Raw genomic sequence first — 23900 nt, 5'->3', positions numbered from 1 at the left:
CACTAACCTCCTATGTGGGGCTTTATCAAAAGCTTTCTGAAAGTCCAGGTACACTGCATCTACTGGATCTCCCTCGTCCATCTTCAGAGTTACATCCTCAAAAAAGTCCAGAAGATTAGTCAAGCATGATTTCCCTTCATAAATCCATGCTGACTCTGACCAATCATATTACTACTATCCAGATGTGTTGTAATTTCATCCTTTATAATTGACTCCAGCATCTTTCCCACCACTGAAGTCAGACTAACTGGTCTATAATTTCCTGCTTTCTCTCTCCCACCTTTCTTAAAAAGTGGTACAACATTAGCCACCCTCCAATCCGCAAGAACTGATCCCGAATCTATCCAACTCTGGAAATTAATCACCAACGCATTCACGATTTCTCGAGCCACCTCCTTCAGTACCCTGGGATGTAGACCATCAGGCCCGGGGACTTCACTGGGATGTGTGTCAGTATTTAGTGTTTCATGGGTTTGTGTCAGCATTTAGCGTTTCACTGGAATGTTTGTCAGTACTTACAGGGAACTCTCCCCGGATAATAAACGTATGATTAAAGGCTGGTGCTCGATTTCCAGAATTTCCCCTTCATTGAAAAATGTTTTTCCTACTTTGCATGTGCCCGGTACTGTTGGACCAGTCTGGTCAGGGCGACTAAGTATTGGTGTTGGAGGCGTCTCAAATGTGACAGTGTTCCCGGGGAGGGAGATATTAAACTGACAATACATCACAAGCTCCTCCCCGTCACTTTATATGTGTGTGTTTGTGTGTGTGATAGAGAGAGTGAGTAGGGACGTGGTGAGACACTACTAAGCTCGGACTGAGTCTGCCTCCCTCTCCCCCACCTTGTCCTGACAGGACAAACTGCAGAATGTTGGAGGATGTTGCGCTAATGGCTGCGATCACCATATTGGGTGTCCTACAGCAAGGTAGAGTTGCAACCTATCATTCGCGCTGCTAATTTCTGCCTGTAAATTTGATATGCTTTCCATGTGCAACCAACAGAACGTGTTTCTGTTTCCCTCGCCCTGTTTCAGCTGTTCCCATCGCGCTGAACTAATAGTGTATTTATAGATTGTAGCTGTTTTAGTTGGTGTTGGTGGGGGAGGGGGGAATAGGAAAGATGATGAATGATCTGCCCACTCTCCCTTCCTCTTGCACATGGGGTCACTCCCTCACTGGAGTCGGGGAGGGGGGGGGGGGAGTTAGCTCTTTGCGCCGCTCACCTGTTGCTGACCCTGTGTGTGAAACTGCTCCCTCTTTATTCCTAGTCACCTTCAATAAGTGGGAGCGAGGTTGCTGCAAGATCCGGGCCAGATGAGTTCGGAATGCCCTCAGTGGGTAATACTCTTGGGTCGGTTTAAATCTCACTGCAGCCACTCCACACAAATTGGAGGGAGCGAGTAGCCCGTTGCAGTTCCTAGCTGCCGTGTACCCTCCTGTATATCACTCCATGGTCACGATTGTAGAATTTTATGTCAATGATCCTATGTCACATGAATGAATTTTAAAAGTGCAGTTATGTCACGCCCTTACCGTACAGGAATGTTCCAAGTTGCTAAAAAAGCTACATATTAGAATAGTGCAAGGTTCAGTCAAATACACTTTAACAGGAGTCTTAAAAAAGCAAAAGATCAGAAATCACACTGGACAATAGTTCAATTGGTTTATTTCGAAGTAAGACTTAGATTAGATTAGATTGTTTACAGTGTGGAAACAGGCCCTTCGGCCCAACAAGTCCACACCGACCCGCCGAAGTGCAACCCACCCAGATCCATTCCACTCAGACCCATTCCCCTACATTTACCCCTTCACCTAACACTACGGGCAATTTAGTGTGGCCAATTCACCTAACCTGCACATTTTTGGGTTGTGGAAGGAAACCAGAGCACCCGGTGGAAACCCACGCAGACACAGGGAGAATGTGCAAACTCCACACAGAGAGCTGCCTGAGGTGGGAATTGAACCTGGGTCTCTGGCGCTGTGAGGCAGCAGTGCTAACCACTGTGCCACGCAAATGCCCCACCAGCTAACTGAAAAAGGAACAGCGCTCTGAAAGCAAGTACATGTACTTCCAAATAAACATGTTGGACTATAATCTGGTGTGTGATTTTTAACCTTCTCCACCCCAGTCCAACACTGGCATCTCCTCATCAAGGCTTATTTGAAATCACAAGGTTCTCAAAGGTGGCTATGCAAAGGGAGTCTGGAGAGGAATGCATTGGTTTGTGTCGAGGTTCGTATGGAGCAGCTCAGTGACAGAACTCTGTGCTGTCTTCACCCTCAATAATTTCTCCTTTGAATCTTCCCACCCCCTCCAGACGAAAGGGGTAGCCATGGGCACCTGCATGGGCCCCATTTATGCCTGTCTCTTTGTCGGGTATGTGGAACAGACCGTCTTCCGTAGTTACACCGGCACCATTCCCCACCTTTTCCTCTGCTACATTGATGATTGCATCAGTGCCACCTCGTGCTCCCACTTGGAGGTTGAACAGTTCATCAACTTCACCAACACATTCCACCCTGACCTTAAGTTCACCCAGACCATCTCAGACACCTCCCTCCCCTTCCTAGATCTCTCCATCTCCATCAACGCTGACCAACTGAACACGGCATCTTCGACAAACCCACTGACTCCCACAACTACCTGGACTACACCACCTCTCACCCTACTTCTGTAAAAATGCTATCCCTTATTCCCAATTCCTCCACCTCTGCGGCATCTGCTCCCAGGAGGACCACTTCCACCACAGAACACACCAGATGGCCTCCTTCTTTAAAGACCTCAATTTCCCCTCGCACGTGGTTGATGATGCCCTCCAGCATATCTCACCCACCTCCCACACCTCCATCCTCAAACCCCACCCCTCCAACCGCAACAAGGACAGAACCCCCGGTCCTCACCTTGCACCCCACCAACCTCCATATACATCGCATCATTCTCCACCACTTCCGACACTTCAAATGGACCCCGCCAGCAGAGATAATTTCCCTCCCTACTCCTATCCACTTTCCATAAAGACCATTCCCTCTGCGACTCCCTCATTAGGTCCATGCCCTCCCCACCAACCCACACTCCCCTCTCAGCATCTTCCCCTGCCACTGTAGGAATTGCAAAACCAGCGCCCACACCTCCCCCCTCACTTCCGTCCAAGGCCCCAAAGGAGCCTTCCACATCCATCAAAGTTTTACCTGCAATTTCACACGTCATTTACTGTATCTGTTGCTCCCGATGTGGTCCCCAAAACATTGGGAAGGCAGGACGCCTACTCGCCGAGCACTTCAGAGAACATCTCCAGGATACCTGCACCAACCAACCCCACTGTCCTATGGCCAAACACTTCAATTCCCCTTCCCACTCCACTAAGGACATGCAGGTCCTGGGCCATCTCCATCGCCACTTCCAAACCACCCGACACCCGGAGGAAGAATGCCTCATCTTCCGCCTCGGGTCCCTTCAACCTCATGGCATCGATGTAGATTTCACAAGTTTCCTCATTTCCTCTCCCCTCCCACATTATCCCAGTTCCAATCTACCAACTCAACACCGCCCTCATTCTGTCCACCTTCCTTCCCACCTATCCGCTCCACCCTCCTCTCCAACCTATAGCCATTACCCCCACCTCCATCTACCTATGGCACTCTCAGCTCTTTCCCCCACCACCCACCCAGCCCCACTCCCCTCCCATTTATCTCACCACTCCCTCAGCCCTCAGTCTCATTCTTGATGAAGGGGCTTTGCCCGAAACATTGATTTCCCTGTTCCTCGGATGCTGCCTGATCTGCTGTGCTTTTGCAGTACCACACTCTTGACTCTGTGCTGTATGGTCTATTACCCAGGATGCACAGAGACACAAACATTAACTGTGTGTGAAGGGCCATCAACTCCGTGAAAGGTGCTCTTTGGTGTGCCTGAAACTTACTGGTCTTCAGCTTGAAGAAGTGTTGCAGATTGGCACATTCCAAAGTCCAGGACTGTGTGCTGAGGGACGTGCTAAAGCTTGGGGAAATACCGTTGTGTAAGATCCTTCTGCCAAACAATAACAGAGTCCATTCAGTAATTGGGCTCTGCTGACATCTCAGCTAAATGCCAAGAGGTTGATTGTAAATATATAGAATGGTGAACAGCAAGGCTTAATCTGTTCTTTGTAAGTAAAGACAGTATCGATCTGAACAGCTTCATTAACTGTATGTACATAAAGGTTTCTTTCAAATTAACCTGTTGGACTATAACCTGGTGTCGTGTGACTTTGACCTTATCCACTCCAATCCAACATCATTAAAAAAGGAAAGTGAGACAGATGGAAAAGTTTAGTGAGGGAATTTCAAAGCCTGGAGTCTGTTATCAGACATCCTGTCTGGGGTTCTTCAGCCAAAGTTAAATGAGAGTCTGTTCAATTATCAGACCCTCTTTGTGCCTCAAATGCATGTAAATATAATCTTGTAAAAGTAAGACATGCCTTTGGTTTGTCTGTTGGATAGAGTCAAACTCCATTGTTTGCCTATTTTCTTCATGTGCTATTGCACAGAACAGAACTATGTTTGACTATTTATATTTGTTTGTGTGTGTGTATTTATTCATTTTAAAAAATCTTTATTCTATAGGCTTTTTTAAATAAAGAAGAGGAGTGGATATCAGTGGTGTGATTAGAAATGCAGATATCTGGGAGGCTCTGTAAACCCCAGCACGTGGTCATTATAAGATTTCTCACTGCAGTTTTCAAAGATCAGCAGAATTCTCACCCAGTGTCCAGTTACCACAGTGGCTGTGTCAATTCTGACATTTCAAAAGTAATTCATTAACTGTGAAGGCTTAGGGACATTTAAATTGTGCTGAGAGTGATTATATTTCATTTAACAGTGCATTCAGTATTTTATCTTCCATCAGTGTGCCAAGTAATGATGCCTGAGGTTATGGTATAGGAGGAGGAAGAGGTGTGCTCTCTCAATGTTATCTTGTATTAGCAGATTGCTGCATATTTATCCTGTTTTCCAAGTCGGGGCTAATTACAGGCAAATAAATCAAACAAGAATTACGACTGACACCTTGTGTCAGCAAGTGTTCTGAAATGTAAAGTTGTTTTTTTAATTTGATTTATTATTGTCACATGGACCTAGGTGCAATGAAAAGTTTTATTTTACATGCAGTACAGGCCGGTCATACCATAAAGTGCATTAGGATAATAAAACAGAGCAAAGAAAACAATGTTACGGCTGCAGAGAAAGTGCACAGAGAGCGAGCATTAAAATTTGAGAGATCTATTCAGAAGTCCACTAACAGTGGGGAAGAAGCTGTTCTTGAGGCTATTAGTATGTGTATTTTGAACTGTAAAGTTGTTATTTGAACTTACCGTGGACATTTGTACATTACTCTTATTGTGACTGCTGTGATTCTATCTCACTTTTCTGCTCTAAATGAACCTTCTAAATGGGCATAATGTCTTTATTGTAGCAAAATGCCCCAACATGCTCCAAAGTAATCTTATGAAACAGAAACTTTATGCTAAAATATTTGGTCAGTAATTGTTTTAAAGAATGTCTTAAAAGGGGAGAGAGTTTTGTTGGAGGATATGGGAGGGTTGAGGGGGGTGGAATTCCACAGCTTAGGTCATGAACGACATGGTTTCCAGTGACGGAGAGGTTAAAATTGGGGGTACACAAGAGGGCAGAATTGGAGGAGTGCAGAGTAATGGAGTTTTGTAGGACTGGAGGAGGTTATATAAATAGGGAGGGGTAAGGTTGCAGATCGATTTGAAAACAAGGGTGAGAATTTTATAATTGAGATGACAGTGAATCAAGTGCTAATGTGAGTCAATGAATACAGAAGTGAGTGGGACCTTCTGTGTAATAGGATAGGTGGCTCAGTGGTCAGTACTGCTGCCTCACAGTGCCAGGGATTCGGGTTCAATTCCAACCTCAGCTGGTTGTCTGTGTGGAGTTTGCACATTCTCCCCGTGTCTGTAGGGTTTCCTCCAGATGCTCCAGTTTCCTCCCAAAGTTGTGCAAGTTGGGTGGATTGGCCATGCTAATATTCCAATACTGTCCAGGGATGTGCTGGCTGGGAGGATTAGCCATGAGAAATGCAGGTTTACAGGTATGGGGTAGAGGTATGGATTGGGTGGGATGATCTTTGGGGGGGTGCAGTGTGAACCTGATAGGCTGAATGGACTGCTTCCACACTTGTAGAGCTTCTATGATGATAGTGCTCCTTCATACTCTGAACAGGGAGTGCTTGTCTGCATTATGTGCTGAAATCTTTTGAGCAAAACCTGAATCCCTAACCTTCTGAGTCCAAGGTTTAAGTATCCACTAAGCTTTGGCTGATTCTGAATATATGTGGGTACGATTAAGATGTTTGCGGATGGTGTGAGCATTGGTTGTGCACTTGATAATGAGAAAGAGAGAAAATTGTAAACAGTAGGTATATATCAATGAACTGGTCAGGTAGGTAGAACACTGATAAGTGAAACTCAATCTGAAAGAATTCAAGGTGAAGCATTTCGATACAGCAAATAAGGCAGGACAATACACAATAAATGAGGTAAAAACAATGACTGCAGATGCTGGAAACCAGATTCTGGATCAGTGGTGCTGGAAGAGCACAGCAATCCGAGCCTGTCCTCAGATGCTGCCTGAATTGCTGTGCTCTTCCAGCACCACTGATCCAGAATACACAATAAATGGCAGCATTCTGAGAAGTGTAGTGGACGAGAGCACTTTTGAAGTGCATGTCCTGCAAGTAATGTAGATAAGATGGCTAAAAAGGCATTGACGGTTGCTATGTTTTATTAGCTGACACATTGAAACCTGAAGGATTCTTACAGCCTTACTCTCTGGGTTAAAAAGGTTTCCCCTGAATTCCCAAGTTGATTTCATGCCTTTTAGTTCAAAGTCTCTCCAAAGAGAGTTCAAATGTTTTCATAGCCTTAGATTATCCTAGACCTTTGCTTTTATGGAGAAAATAGTTCTAGCCTGTTCTATCTTTCCTGATTGGCGTACTTCAATTCTCAGACACCAACTCAGGTACGAGATGTTTAATTGCAGCCCTGTTGTGTAGATGTGGTATAATAGCATGAGGAGAGGAGTTTCTCCCATGCCGAGCTGCAGTAATATTTATCCTTTGACCATCATCACCAACCAAAACAGATTATGTTGGAAAATGTTCCATTGGCTGTAAAGCTCTTTATGACATCCTGAGTTGTGACACAAGATATCTCGATGCAATGTCTCTCTTTCTTTGTCTTACAATAAGATATAGGAGCAGAATTAGTCCAGTTGGATCATCGAGTCTGCTCTGCCATTCAATCATGGCTGATCAGTTTCTCAGCCCCATTCTGCCTTCTCACCATAACCTTTGATCCCCTTATTAATCGGGATCCTATCTCGGCCTTAAATAGTCTCAATGACTTGGCCTCCAGAACATTTTGCAGTGATGAGTTTTACAGATTCACCACCCTCTGGCTGAAGAAATTCTTCCTTATCTCAGTTCTAAAGGGTTGTCCCTTCACTCTGAGGCTATGCCCTTGGGTCCTAGTCTTTCCTACTAGTGGAAAAATCTTCTTCACATCCACCCTATCCAGGTCTCTCAATATTCTGTAAGTTCAAATGAGATCTTCCTCATCCTTCCAAACTCATTTGGGTACACATTTAGAGTAGACAAAAGTGAGGACTGCAGATGCTGGAAACCAGAGTCTAGATTAGAGTGGTGCTGGAAAAGCACAGCAGGTCAGGCAGCATCCGAGGAGCATATTCAGAGCCCTCAACTGCTTCTCAAATGACACGCCTCCAATACCAGCACATCATTCCTTAGATAAGGGGCCCAAAACTGTTCACAGTATTCCAAATGCAATCTGACCAGAGCCTTACACAGCCTCAGCAGTACATCTCTGTTTTTATATTCTAGTCCTCTTCAAATGAATGGTAATGTCGCATTTTTGTTTCCAACTGCCAAATAAACCTGCATTGTTAACCTTAAGAAAATCCTGAACCAGGACTATCAAGTCTTTATATGTTTAGAAAATAATTGATGCCTCTCTTCTTCCTTAACCTCACACCTTTCCACATTGCATTCCATCTGCCACTTCTTTGCCGACTATCCTAGCCTGGCCTTCTGCAGCCTCCCTCCTTTCTCAATACTACTTCCCTCCCCCCGCCACCCCCACAACTATTTTTGTGTCATCTGCAGACTTAGAGTAATTCCCTCAGTTCCTTTGTTCTGATCATTAACATGAGTAGTTGTGATTTCAAAACTGACTGCTGTGGAACTCCACTAATCAATGGCTGCCATCCTGAAAAAGACCCCTTTAACCCCACTATCTGCCTTCTGCCAGTCAGCCAATCCTCAATCCGTTGTTACTAACACCACGGGCTCTTATTTAGCAACCTTCTGTACGGCACCTTGTCAAAGGCCTTCTTGAAATTCAAATAGATCACAAACGCTGATTCTCTTTTGTCTAACTTGTCCATTGCCTCCTCAGCCTACACCATCAGAAGCAGTCTAGCCAGTGAATTATAATGTTACTATTTGTCAAATTTGTGAATAAAGAATATCACAGAATTGTTATGACCCAGAAGGAGCCAATCAGCTCATTGTGACTGTGCCAAATATATTGAGATGACACTCGTCATTTCTTTTCTATTTGCATTTCAATATATAAGCTGTTGAAACCTTTCAACAGTGTTAGTATGGGATTCTCCTGCATCTGTGGTTTGTCAGACACGAATAAGAATTTTTATCGAAAGTATGAGGAGTTCAAAAACTAGTCGTAAATATATCTATGTACTGTGCAGTGTCTCCTATGCAATTTCTACATGCACTGGCTTTTCACAAGAATTGGCTTCATTCCTGAAATCTGCAAGGCCACTCTGGCTGCCTCCCAAATATTTTTCATCATTAGAATGCCTGTAAATCTCCTTTGAGTCCTCTCCTCTTGTTTCCCACCAAAAAAGGTAGTATATTGGGGTAGACAGAGAATTGGCTATTCCTGATGAAGAGCGTTTTCCCGAAACGTCGATTCTCCTGCTCCTCGGATGCTGCCTGACCTGCTGTGCTTTTCCAGCACCACTCTAATCCAGACTGCATCTGCAGTCCTCATTTTTACCTAATGGGAGGAAATTGCAAGTGGGGATATGGGTTTTTTTTTCAGGTTGGCAACTTGTTTCAGGATTAGTACTGGGACCAAAACTATTCACAATATATATATTAATGACTTGGAAGAAGGAAGCAAATGTAGTGTCACCAAATTTGCAGACAGCACAGAAATATGTAGAAAGGCAAGTTGTGAGGGGGATACAACCAGCTTACAGGGAGACATTGATAGGTTAAGTAAGAGCACAAAAATTGCCAAATGGTGTGTAATGTGGGAAAACATGAAGTCCATTTTGGAAGAAAGAACAAAAGAACAGAGTGTTACTTATCAGAGTATAGCTGCAGAAAGCTGCAACACAAAGAGACTTGGGCATACTTGTGCATGAAACACAGAACGTAAGCATTCAGAAACTCCAGAAGGCTAATGGAATGTTGTCACTTATTTCAAGGGGTTTGAGAAGGGAAGTCTTACTGCAACTGTGTGAGGTGCTGGTGAGACCATGTCTGGAGTACTGTGAGCAATTTTGGTCCCCTTATTTAAGAAAAGATGACATTTCATTGGAGGCAGTTCAGTGAACGTTTGTTAGGATGATCCCCGGTATTGAGGGATTCTCTTATGAGCAAAGGCTAAACAGATTTGGAATCGCCTCACCATAGGTAGAAGAATGAGAGATGATCTCATTGAAGCATATAGGATTCTTAGGAAGCTTGACAGGGTAAATGCTGAGTGAATGTTTTCCATCCTGGGAGAATCTAGGACCAGAGGGCATAGTCTCAGATTAAAGGAACACCAACTTAAGAGGAGGAATTTCTTCTCTGAGGTTGCAAGTCTTTGGAACTCCTTGCCACAGACAGCAGTGGAGGCACAGTCCTTGTATGTATTTAAGGCTTCTTGATCAGTCAGAGAATCAGGGGTTATAGGGGAAGGGCAGGAAAATGGACATAAGGAATATCGGATCATGATTCTTTTGAATGGTGGAGCAGGTTTGAGGCCGACTCCTGTATCTATTTCTACTGTAATCTTATGTGTTTTTTTTCTCCCCAAATGTATGATTTAATGCCTTACCTCAAGAATATCCCGCATTATTGCACGATTACCCAAATAAGTCAAAACCGAAAAAACCTGCAAATGTTGTAAATAAGAAACAAAAACAGAAATTGCTGGAAAAGCTCAGTAGGTCTGGCAGCATCTGTGGAGAGAAATTAGAGTTAACATTTCAGGTCAAGTGACCCTTCCTCAGAACTGATAGGGGTAAATGGGAATATGGAATTTGAAACAGAGATAAACCAGCCATGATCTTATGGAATGGCAGAGGAAGGATGGAATGGCCTAATTTTGCTCCTAATTTATATGTTTGCAGGACTGGAGTCACACATAGACAGACAGCATGTTTTCTTCCTTACAGAACCATCAGTGAGCCAGTTGCAAAGTGCCAGCTGTGACTCAGTGGGGGATACACTGAATGTGGTGAGAGGGTCTCACATGCCAGCTGGAGAGCCTGTGAGACACCTGTGATACAATGATCGGGAAGGTCAGCATGAACTACAAACCAATCTGAAGTGGCTAGACCAGCAACAGGGTATTCCCGTAGGGGTCGGAGTACTGACTAGCAATAGCTGCTGGTTAATGTGCTCACCACTGAGGTAGCTGCCTAGAAGGGCCCCACCTCCAGAGAAGCCAGCCCACAGTTAAATAAGAGAAGGGAGTTGCAACAGAGTGTGACTCTGATTGAGTCACCTCCTTCCTGATGTCCAGTTCTTGAATAGCCTTTGTCAGGGCCCCTTCCCACGAGGTTTATTGTTCCATTAACACTATATCAACATGACATTATTAATGATAATAATGAATGTTAATGATTAAGAGGTACATTTTGTCCAGTTTAATGAGACTGAGATAACTTGCTGTGAGGTCATCATGGGGAAACAGGCCACTTTTGAGTACTGAATTGTTTAGAGTCTCCAATCAGAATTGTTTAGAGTTACTGTTAACAACTTGGAACTGTTAAGTGCTGACACAGGCCTGTTCTGTGGAACTTAGGGATTGTGAACACATGCCAATTTGCACATGGCAAGAGCTCAAAAAAGTGAGCAACGAAGTGAACAATTAAGTTTCATTTTATGATATTTATTGACATGTTGGTCAGATCTATCCCCACCCTCACCCTATCCCTACTCCCACCCCCACCAAGTTTCCCTTCTGGAATATGCTATGAGTCCTTTCACAGCCTCTTGAACAGGCAGATGAGATCTCAGTTTTATATTTAATTTAAAACATGGACCTGGAACAGTGCAACATTCCCTTATTGAATTCTCAGCCTAGATTTTGTGTTCAAGTGTCTGGAGTGGCAACCTCCTACAAAAATGTTTTAAATGTAACATGTTATTCACTGCAGAATTCCCAGGCTCTGACCCTGTCCTATTTATATGACTTGTTCAAGTTTAGTTTCTGGTCAGTGGTAACCCCAGGATGTTGATAGTGGGGGACCATTGGGCCTCCATACCATCTTCCCCATTGCTCCTCAACCACCTCTGTCAAAATCATAAGAAACATCTTCTAAACCCTTTCGGGATGTAACTAGCTCTGAAGCATAATTCTTCAGCACCACATACCAGAATATTCCCACTTCAGGATTCCTGAAGAAGGGCTTATGCCCGAAACGTCGATTCTCCTGTTCCTTGGATGCTGCCTGACCTGCTGCACTTTTCCAGCAACACATTTTCAGCTCTGATCTCCAGCATCTGCAGCCCTCACTTTCTCCTGTTGGAAAATGTTGTCAGTCCACACCAGAATATTGTCTGGGTCTTGCTGCATGGACTGTTTCTCTGACTGGGTAACACGTGTCCAATGGACCAGATGTTTTGAAATCACAAGGAACATCTCCGTTTTGATCCGATAATGGAGGGGTGGGTCATTGATGAGGCTGAAGATGGTTGGGCCTAGGACATGGCAGAGAGGAACTCAAATGTTTTTTTTGGGGTGAGATTACTGACCTCCAACAGTCTAAACCATCTTCCGATGTGCCAGCTATGATTCCAACCATTAGAGAGCTTTCCCCTGATTCCCATTGATGCCAGTTTTAATAGAGGTCTTGATGCTACACTCTGTCAGGAGATACCTGGACAATTTTCCATACTGCTGGGCAAATGCCAGTGTCCTAAAATAACCTGCCTAGGGATGTAACTAGCTCTGAAGCATAATTCTTCAGCACCACATGCCAGAATATTCCCACTTCATAGACATAATCATCTACACTGACACGACAGTTACTGCCCTGACTAGTGAAGCTGTGTTGAGGGAAGAGACATTAGTCAGGGACACTGTTTCTCGGTACACTCTGAAAGGTACTGTGGTTGTACTGGTGAACATGGCAGGGTAATTCCTGCGATATTGGGCAACATTCCACTCGAAACCATCACACAAACTGATTGATCCCACTTCCTCCTCTTAGCGCATGAATTACTAGTGTTTGTCATATGTAGCAACATTGGCTGCATATTTCAAGAGTAATTAAGTTAATATGAATCATTGAGGCATCTCAAAAATGTGATCAGAAACTATTTGAATGGAAATTTATTATTTCACAATGGGGTTATAAGTATAATTACAAAACAAAGTTTTCAGTTTCACTCATATTTTACTGATTTTCGACTCTCTGGACATTCCTGTGCTGTTAGTTGTGTCTCAGTGGCAACACACTCTCGTGACTGTGTCTGAAAAATCATGGGTTCAAGATATAATCCACAGCCTTGACTACAGAGCCCAAGCTGACAATTCAACTCAAGGCATTTTCACAACCCAATGGTAACAATCATGATTTTCTTTTCACATGCAGGTTAAGAGTCTCTTTGGGCCAGGATTTAAACAAATTACAGACATTTTGTAATTTTCCATAATCTTCATTTTAAAAAGACCAGGTGGCATTCCAGATAGTGAAATAACAAAGAGTGTTCATTGTTGATCACTATGATGAACTGCCAAAGGAAGTACAGTTACAGCATTTAAAAGACATTTGGACAGAACTCCTGACTAATATTCTGAGGATATGGGTTGAATCCCATCATTGAGTCATAGAGTTGGACAGTCACATAGCAAAGAAACAGACCCTTCGGTCCAACCAGACCATGCCAACCATAATCCCAAAGTAAACTAGTCCCACCTGTGCTTGGCCCATTTCTCTCCAAACTTTTCCTATTCATGTACTTATCCTAGTATCTTTTAAACATTGTAATTGTACCTGCATCCACTACTTGCTCAGGAAGTTCACTGCACACATGAACCACCCTCTGTGTAAACAATGTACCACTCATGTCTTTCTTAAAATCTCTCACCTCTGACCTTAAAAATGTGTCCCCAGTCTTGAGATTCCCCATCCTAGAGAAAAGCCAGCAACCATGAGCTCTATGTATACCTCTCACGATTTTATAAACCTCTATAAGGTCACCTCTCTAATTCCTATGCTCTGATGAAAAAAGTCCCAGCCCGTTCTGCTTTTCTTTATAAGTTAATCCTTCCACAGCCAGCATGGCAGATTGTAACATTTGAATTCAATAAAAATAAACATCTGGACTAATAGCAACCATGTAAACACTATTGATTATTGTGAAAACCTTTCTCGTTTACTGATGTCCATCAGAGAAGGAAATCTGTTATCCTTACCTTGTCTAGCCTACATGTAATTCCATCAATGTGATTCACTTTTAACTGCCCTCTGGGCAAATAGGAATGGTCAAGAAATGCAAGCCCAGCCAGCGACACTCACATTCCATCAATATTTTTTAAAAATCTTAATTTGCTTTGGAACATCCTGAGGTGCAAAAGGCACCTATTTAATACAACTCTCCTTTTAACTAAAAGTCAAAAACTTATGGGAGACCAACAAAATCAAAGGGAACAAGTATTATGGTAATTATGGTTTAAGAAGTAACGATTGTCTCATACAAATATTTGATTATTTCAAAAGTATTGAAGATTATAGAAGATTGGAGGGAGATTGTTAGGATGAAAATACTGGAGTCTTCTGTTCAGTTCTGGGTACATGAAATCAAGTGGAGATTAGCAATGTAGTGTAGGACTTGTGCAATTGGCAGAATCTGAAAAAGGAAATTCAACTTTCCCGGAAGTGAGGCCAGGAGAAGGGAAATGAGAATTTGTGTCCTCATAATAGCAGCAGTGTGCAGTGTTATCATCTGAGATCAAATGGAACTTGGGAGTAATTGGCTGTAAAACTGGGTGTATATGAGGTACAAGTAATCATACTTTGTGGGGGGTTTTGTGTAGTGTAAGTCTCTATAAAACTCTGACTGGAAAAGTATATGCCTAGGTTCTGTTTAACCAATGTTTAATCTCTCGTATCTATCATGCAATTTCACTAATTGAAATAATTGAATTGCTCATCTGAAATCGAAGTTGGTAATGATAATTATTGATGAACACTGCTAAGTGGGGCTGATAGTACGGTGCGGAGGCAAGATGAGGGCCAAGGGTCCAACTGTTGGTCAAGGGAAGCAGGGCTAACACGACATCTATCAATCACTCCTATTTCATTTGCAGGTGCCTCCTTCATCTGTCCCTGTTCTGAACTCAGAATCATCCCAGTTCCTGGTTCATCCTTTTGTCAGTTCGCCATTCCCCAATTCCCAACCTGGTTACCTACCCTACCTAATCTCCATAACTAGCAAAAATCTCCAGTTTAACTCCCTCCCTACCCCATGCCTCCATCCTACCCTCACTTTGGGAGTGAATTTAAGTAGCTGTTTCCGGCTTATTGATTACAGCACATCATTTAGCTACTATACCTCTGTTCCTGTATAAACTTAGTACATCATGAGGTGAATTAAATCCAATTAATGAAAGCATTATGTGGAATCCAACAAAATACTTCCAGCTTTTCTACCTCTGTTCCTGAGCAACCTCCTACTCTTTCATCCCCTTCTCCTCCTCAGTTCTTTTTCAAAAGCTTGACCCTGCTCTCAATCACTTTCAGGCATTAGACCCTTTTTGTAAAACAATCATGGTCCCATGCTCCTTTGTCAAATTCCCGCCTCCCTAATGGCTGTCTCATCTTCAGCTCAATGTATTCCATCCTTACCAATTTACTCAATGAGTTGGTGAGTAACTGGAATGCGGGAATTTGTGACCAATGGAATTCATTTAATGATATGTGTCACAGACAGCAGGGAATCCACTTGATTTCCCGTCACCAGCATCACCTGGATTTATTGCCCATTTCTTTCCTCAAATGGTTTAGTAACTTTCTCTGTCTTTTGTGGAATGTGACAAAGTCATTGTTTATTTCCCATCACCAATTGCCCTTGAACTGAAGGGTAGGCTGTGGTTCAGTGGTTAGCATTGCTGTGTCACAGCGCCAGGGACCCAGGTTCAATTCTAGACTCAGGTGACTGTCTGTGTGGAGTTTGCACATTCTCCCCGTGTCTGCGTGGATTTCCTCCAGGTGCTCAGGTTTCCTCCCACAGTCCAAAGATGTGCAGGTTAGACTAAATTTCCCATAGTGACCAGGGATGTGTAGGGTGGGCGGGGAGGCGGGGGGGGGGGGGTGTGGTGCAGGGTTACAGGGGTAGAGTTGGCGTGGACTTGTTGAGCTGACTGGCCTGTTTCCACACTGTAGGGATTCTGTGGATTTTAGAGATCAGACAAGATTTGATCATATTGTTGAGGATTTAGAATCACATGTTAGACAGTATCTCAATGGCTGACCCTTAAGGTAAATTCTTCTTAAAGGATATTAGTAAACCAAGTAGGTTTTACAACGGTTGAAGTTAGTTTTCGTGGTCACAATTCATGAGTCGAGCTTTATGTTCTAGATTTATCTACAGATTTCAGATTTAACCAGCTACCATAGTGGGACTTGAATTCCATGTTCCCAGACTAGGCTAATGATATTACACTATGTCACTATCTCTGGGGCAGTGCTAATAATTGTACTGGACCCTAGGTTTTTATCATTATGAGTCAACATCCTAGAACTCCCTCCCTAACAGCACTGTGCGTGTAACAACTCCCATCATGGATTATAGCGGTTCAGGAGGCAACTCAATACCCCTTCTCTGGGGCAATTAGGGTTAGGCAGTAAATGCTGATCTAGCCAGTGATACTCGTATCTCATTTATGAATAAAGGAAAATAGGGAGTGTAGAAACAGATGGGCAAAAACACTACACTATCAGTATCTTGGGAACTGGATGGACTTAAAACAGCGAAGGTGGAAGTGCTCACTTGGAACTTTTGGGGAGTCCCTGAATCTTTGGGAGTGTCGGGGTGGAATATTTCACCTGGAAGAGTCAGGATAAAGGTATTTCAAATCCCAGAAGTTTGTGTCTACTGTAAGTAGAGTGCAATGTGCATTGTTACTCAACATTAACAGTTCTAATGAAGCACATTTTTCAAAGAAAATTTTTGGGGAGACTGGGGAGCCTCTATTTGCTTTTCCTGAGGTTTATGGATTGCTAGCAATTAAATCCCACACCTTAGTTCATGATGTCTCCTGATCTGTCCTTGCTGCAGTGACTGTTCCTCATTATGAACTTGTACAGAGAGTTGTGGGAAGATTGGTATCTGTCATGCTGGGGATCACTGGAGAGGGCTGAGATGGATCATCCAGATAGCACTTCTGATTGATGATTGCTGTAAATGCTTCAGCCTTATCTTTTGCACTGATGTGGTGTGCTCTCATCATCATGGATGGGAATACTTGTGGACGTGGCAGGACTTCAGAGCTTAGAACTGATCCATTGGTTGTGGGATCACTTAGCTCTGTCTATCGCCTGTTGCTTATGTTATTTGGCATGCAAGTCATCCTGTTTGGTAGCTTCACCAAGTTGACACCTTATTTTTAGGTATATCTGGTGCTGCTACTGGCATGCCCTCCTGCACTCTCCCTTGAATCAGGATTGATCCCCAGGCTTGGTGGTAATGGTTGAGTTGGAGAATATGCCAGGCCATGAAGTTACAGATTGTGCTGGAGTTCAAATCTGCTGCGGTTGATGGCCCACAGCACCTCCTGAATGCCCAGTCCTGACTTGCTAGATCTGTTCAAAGTCTGTTCCATTTAGCACAGTGGTAGTGCCACGCAACACTGCGATGTTAAACTGGGGCTCTGCCTACCTTTCAAATCTCACGACCACTACTCAAAGAAGAAATGTATTTATCCTCAGCTAACATCTCCATTTAAATTATGTGGCTCTTTTCATTGCTGTTAGTGGGAGCCTGTTATGAAGATATTGATGGTTTCCTATATGGCAACATTGAACTACAGATCTGCAAGGTTCCATGTTAGTGTTAGTGAATCCTAGGGTCAGGTGGTATGGGAATGAAGTTCAGTCACTAAATCAACTCCACCAGTAGGTAATGTGTCAAATGTTGAAGGAAGGAGTTTAACTTGATCCATATCTTGAGAATAATGGATCACAATATCTTGTCATAAGTAATTTTGTTTTCCTTTGTGATGTGATTATGTATTGATTATCTGTCTTTCCCTGCATTTCCCAGCATACTTCTCACTTCAAGTGATATATGCAAGGAGAAGATTTCACGTTTCACCACCGGCTGTCAGTGGTAATGAGGACTTCGAGCGTGTATACAGAGCACAGTAAGGGAATTGTATTTCATTCATCCTTCAGACTTGTTACAAACATCTGAAACAGGAACAGGAATAGACAATTTGGCCACTCTCCCTCACTCCACTGTGCATGAAGATCATATCTGGTATTGAATTCCTTATTCCCATCCACTCCCAACAACCTTTGATTGTCTGCCTAATGAGAATCTATCTACTTCTGCCCTAAAAATATTTAATGACCCCTCCTCCATTTCCTCCTGAGGAAGTGTTCCAAAGTCACACAATCCTCTAGAGGGTGCCAGTTCAGAATCATATCCACTTCAATCAAGTCACCCCTCACTTTTCTAAATTCCAGTGGAAAAGAGCTCATCCCCTGTTTTCATAAGACAAGCCATTCATTCTCTAAAATATCACCAAAATATTTACTTCCATCCTTAGATAAGGAGGCTAAAACTACTCACAGTATTCAAGTTGTGGTCTTGCCAATGTCCTGTAATAAATTGTAGAAAACATGGTGTTAGTACAAAATGTGTTAGCCACAAAGCCGCAAAACAAAGTACAAATTCAGTCTGAAGATTTAGGAGTAGGAATCACCATCAAAGCTTTTCTTGTTTGATCACAAAAGTAATTGCTGCTCAATGTGATCTTCCATTCTGCCTGTCTACGGTAACACACCTTTAGGGAATAGTTTCAACTTAGCTCATCCAGCTTAAAGCACCAAGGTGGATGATTTTCAGCACTGCCCATTTTATAACTCAGTTCATGGAGCACTGTGTCCAACTCTTCGAGATGGGAGTTTAATACAATTCACCAAGACCATGCTGAGACTAAAAAGGTTGCATTATGAGAATAGTGGTGTACGCTGGGCTGCACAGAAAATTATGGGGTGATATAATTGTAATGTTTAAGACAAGGATTTGATAAGGAAACTATTTCATCTGACTGTGTGGGTTGTCCAGGCATAAGCACTTCACGCAAAATTTTAAATTCCAGGATGACTTTCAAAAGCACTTTTGTTAGCTCTTCGGTGGGATTTGGGTATTGCTGGCAAGGCTGGCATGAGTTGCACGTTCCTAATTGCCCTTGGGACAGTGGTGAGGGGTTGCCTATTTGAACTGCTGCAGTCCCTGTGATAACTAATTCACACAAAGTGTAGTGGAAATCAAGAATTCTTTCTGGAAAGAGCTATTTAAGATGATCATGGAGGGGTGCTGAGGGGGGAAGTCAATTGTAAATTTCAGAATGGGGATTGCTAGATATATATTGGATAAGAATATAATGCATTATGGGATGGGGGTGGTTGGAATTGAGATACAGCTTAGCCATGATCTGATTGAAAGATAGAACAGGATCAAAGGGTTTATTGGCTTAGAGTCATAGAGATGTACTGCATGGAAACAGACCCTTCGGTCCAACCCGTCCATGCTGACCAGATATCCCAACCCAATCTAGTCCCACCTGCCAGCACTTGGCCTATATCTTACCCCAGGGAAGAGACTTTGTCTATTTATCCTATCCATGCCCCTCATGATTTTATAAACCTTTATGAGGTCACCCCTCAGCCTCTGACAATCCAGGGAAAACAACCCCAGCCTATTCAACTTCTCCCTATAGCTCAAATGCTGGCAACCTTCTTGTAAATCTTTTCTGAACCCTTTTAAGTTTCACAACATCTTTCTGATAGGAAGGAGACCAGAATTGCACGCAATATTCCAAAAGTGGCCTAACCAATGTCCTGTACAGCCGCAACATGACCTCCCAACTCCTGTACTCAATACTCTGACCAATATTCTTTCCCATTCCTATGTAACTTTATAATTAAATTTGACTGACCTGCTGTACAGCTCCTGTGTTGTTTGAATTATTTAAATTTTCCTGGCTGTCAATCAGTCCATCTGTCAGACAATCTGTCAGCCAGCCAATTCTGTCTCTCTGTCTGTGTCAGTCAGTATATTAGTATGTCTGTCAGTCAGTATATCTGTCTGTCTGTCTGTCCTCCTTTCACAGCCAAATAATTCCATCGATACTTCTTATGACAGCTCACACACTCAAGAGATCAGTGTTTGAAATAAGTACAAAGCCACAGAATTGCTAAACCTCTCTCAGCTATCTTTTTGGCAACCTGAATTACTTCACAGACACAGAACTGTTATGGTGCAGGAGGATGTAATCGGCCGAATATATCTGTCCATGTTCTTCAAATAAGCATTATGACCTAGTGCCAATCCCCTGCCTTTTCTCCTGAAATTGTTTTTATTTAAATAATAATCTCATGCCCTCTTGAATGTCTCAATTGCCTCAACCACACTTCCAGTGTGTTCCAGACCCGAACTATTCACTGTGTGAAAACATTTTTGTTCTTCTGCATTTGCTTCTTTTGTATGTGTTCATATAACTGTACCTTCTCATCACAATCCTTTTATGAGGAAGAACTGTTTCTCTCTATCTACTTTATCCAACACCTCTATGATTTTGAAACTTTCAAGTAAATCTTCTTTGAGTCTTCTTCTCAAGGAAAACCATCCCAACCTCTCCCATCTGTTTATTTCACAGAAGTTTCTTCTCCCTGGAATGGTTCTCAGAAACCTTTGTGCATTCTTTCCAATGTGTTTATATCCTACTTCTTGTTTTCTCTTACAGTCTTAATTCCTCTGAATATTTTCCAATGTTCCTGAGTACACTGTGGATTGCTGGCGTCTTCTTCAGTCAGGGTAAGATAAACTAACCTTGTACCTATCTGGTTTAATATTTTTCACTCTCTTCTGCTTTCCTGATAAAATTTATTGTCTTCCACCTCTGGTAAATCAGAGTCAATTTTTTTCATAATATATAACTATTCAGTAATTCAAATTAAACAAGTTAATGAAAGTTGCAGAGTGGGAACAGAGTGCTAAAGAATAATTCTGAGCAGATAATTTGAAAGGATTACACCAAATATCAACATTTGTATTTATTTTGCAACAGACGATTAGACTGTTCAGCCCCTTGAGACTGTTACACCATTCACAGTTGATCTGTAGCTCATTTTCCCTTTTTTCAGTGCTCACTAAATTGTTGGCACTTTTCCTGCTCTACAGTTGTGACTACACTTAGAAAGCCCTCCATCAGCTGGAAAGTGTATTGGGATGTCCTGAGATCCTGAGGGGCACTATACAAATGCAAGTTTTTCTTTTTTAATCGCTTGACCCATTTAACATACAATAATCTACTGATGCCAGTCTTGAAAGCTTCAGATGCCACCCCAGGAACCACAGCTTTTTTGGCAGATAGTTCTAGATTTTCGGTTCTTTGATAAATCTTTCAATTAGTCTGAGCACGCACTATTCTTTTCCCAAAAACCTGCAAAGGCTTCTTCGAATATATATCAAATTCTTGAATGTATGCTCTAGAATGATCAGCTCATTATTTCAGACAGTGCATTCTAGATTATAGCAACTCGCTTGACAGAAGCATTCCCCACATTGCCCCAAAAGTTCTTTTCCTTGTTATCTTAAGTCCGTGTCCCAGTAGTTTTTAAAACGTTAACTGGTTGAGTTAACTTTAAAAGTTAATTGGTTAACTGCAATTCCAGGGTTTTGACCCAGCAACACTAAAGGAACAGCAATTTCTTTCTAAGTCAGGATGGTGAGTAAGTTGGAGTTGAAACTTGTAGGTAATGATGTTCCCATGTATCTGCTGCCCTTGTCCTCCTAGATGGTCATGATGTGGAGGTGCAGGTGTTGGACTGGGGTGGATAAAGTTAAAAATCACACAACACCATGTTATAGTCCAACAGGTTTATTTCAAAGCACAAGCTTTCAGAGCGCTGCTCCTTTGTCTGACAAAAGCTTGTACTTTCAAATAAACCTGTTGGACTATAACCTGGTGTCATGTAATTTTTAACTTCTAGATGGTAGTTGCTGTAGGTTTGAAAGGTGGTGATCCTTCCAAAAGTGTTGATTTATTCTGTTAAAACCCTGTATCATCCTGAATACCTCACGTAGCTCGGTTTGTGATACAAGGTGGGTGCCTCTGTCGTTTCTGCCTCAGTTGAAGCAAGATGCTCAGAGACACAGTATGGTTTTACCTCCTTCATCTCTACTCCAGGCCCTGGAGGGAGGGAGAACGGTTACCTATGTGCACAGAGACACGTGTTCTTGGTCTTCTCTCGAACAGCAGTTTCTTAATGAATTATATAGTCACTTACAGGGAGGACCATCCCGGTAAGGCAACTACATATTGATTGGATGACCGTTACAATCAGCGAGTCTCAATAGTAAAGATTAAGCCATCTGGTGTTATACAATGAATAATTGACTTTACATAATGAATGCTTTTCACCTTGTTAATGGACTTTACATACGGAATGCTTTTTCTTCTGTTAAATGGTTTTACATAATGAATGCTTTTTCACCTTGTTAAACCACTATCCTTGCCTCCAACATCTTATTGTTTACTGCAAGTTCATATCTGATCTGATTCATGCTTAGCTGAACCTTTGTTTCACAAAACTCAAAACTTAATTCTTTCCCTACCTGCTCGTGCCTTATATACTTTCTCACCTGCATTAAATATGACAAGTTATATTTGGGGTACATGTGGTAACTATCCATTTTGGTTTCTTTCTACACAGCTCTGGCATTTTGTATTGGAGTTCTGTATTTGTATGGCAGGCACAAGTACTTCAAAGGATACTCTGAATCAGCCCTAAAAAGGTGAGACTGAGCTGTCTTTACTCAGACACCAACTTACATTACATTCATGTTTGCCATGGTAATGCTCCATAAAATCAACTGGAAACCAAAGTGTCACTCTATTTTGCAAGAACTTCATGAATTCTAGACACTACACTTCATGAAAGACATTAATGCCTTAGAAAGAGTATGGAGGAAGCTTACCAGGATGTTAGCAGCTATGAATTGGCTGAGGCTGTTTTCCCTGGAGCATCGGAGGCTGAGGGGTGACCTTACAGAAGTGTATAAAATCATGATGGGCATGGATAAGTAAATAGACAAGGTCTTTTCCCTGGGGTGGGGGAGTCCAGAACTAGAGTGCATAGGTTTAGGGTGAGAGGGGAAAGGTTTAAAAAGGACCTAAGGGGCAAATTTTACATGCAGATGGTAGTGCGTGTATGGAATGAGCTGCCAGAGGAAGTGGTGTTGGCTGTTACAATTACAACATTTAAAGGACATCTAAATGGGTATATGAATAAGAATGGTTTCAAGGGATATAGGCCAAGTGTTGGCAAATGAGACTAGATTAACTTAGGATATGTGGTCGGCATGGACAAGTTGGACCGATAGGTCTGTTTCCATGCTGTCCATCTCTATGACTCTGTGTTAAATCTCAATGAGCAGAAGTTGAAAAAGTTAGGATTCCTTGGAATATAAAGGAGAATTTCAGGTTGACGTGAGCACTTATTAGAGGATGTCTTCTCCCTCTGCTGAGAGGGCTAATGACCAGATTTAATAGATTTAAAAATCACTGACAAAAAAGTCCCGAGCTGTGATAAGGAGATGTCTTTTCCCTCGAGGATTTTCTGATTGCATCATTCTATCTGGAAAGTTGTTGGGAGCTGATTCCTTAATTAATTTGAAAAGATAGTTGAACAGATACTTGAGGATGAGAAACTTACAGGCATGAAGACAAGACAATGAAAGCTGGGGTTAAGCATGACTGTTGTTCCAAAGAGTCAGACACAATGGGCCAAATAACCTAGTCCTGTGATGAAAATTTATATGATTTTCTGTCAAAAACCTAATCTAGTGTCATTTGCCAGCCTTTGGCCCATATCCATTAAACCCTTCCTATTCACATACCCATGTTGCAATTCTATCAGCCTCCACCATTTCCTCTGGCAGCTCATTCCATACATGTACCACCCTCTGTGTGAAAAAGTTACCCCATAGATCCCTTTCAAATCTTTCCCCTCTCAGCTTAAAACTATGTCATCCAGTTTTGGACTCCAAAGGAAAAGACCTTCTCTATTTACCCTATCCATGCCCCTCAAGGTCCTTTGTTCCCAACCATTCCCTGAATTCATCTGCCATTCCTGTTTGGCCTCTTGCACGGAAATAAATTAGACCATAAGACATAGGAGTGGAAGTAAAGCCATTCGGCCCATCGAGTCCACTCCGCCATTCAATCATGGCTGATGGGCATTTCAACTCCACTTACCCACATTCTCCCTGTAGCCCTTGATTCCTTGTGACATCAAGAATTTATCAATCTCTGCCTTGAAGACATTTAGCGTCCCGGCCT

At 42.5% G+C, this 23900-nt stretch overlaps 1 protein-coding gene across 1 annotated transcript in view; it reads left to right on the top strand.

Moving 5' to 3' along the window:
• The first annotated feature begins 773 nt into the window (after positions 1-773).
• ltc4s (leukotriene C4 synthase) overlaps positions 774-23900 on the top strand; it is a 27285-nt gene continuing 4158 nt past the window's right edge. The window contains exons 1-4 of the mRNA XM_043703119.1: positions 774-926; positions 17591-17690; positions 20301-20371; positions 22273-22354. Coding sequence (XP_043559054.1) covers positions 869-926; positions 17591-17690; positions 20301-20371; positions 22273-22354 — 311 coding nt within the window. The 5' untranslated portion in view covers positions 774-868. The remainder of the gene's footprint in view (positions 927-17590; positions 17691-20300; positions 20372-22272; positions 22355-23900) is intronic.

The sequence above is a fragment of the Chiloscyllium plagiosum genome, chromosome 14 (assembly GCF_004010195.1).
Source record: "Chiloscyllium plagiosum isolate BGI_BamShark_2017 chromosome 14, ASM401019v2, whole genome shotgun sequence".
In the NCBI taxonomy this organism is placed as follows: Eukaryota; Metazoa; Chordata; class Chondrichthyes; order Orectolobiformes; family Hemiscylliidae; genus Chiloscyllium; species Chiloscyllium plagiosum.
This window is presented reverse-complemented; position numbering and strand designations above follow the sequence as displayed.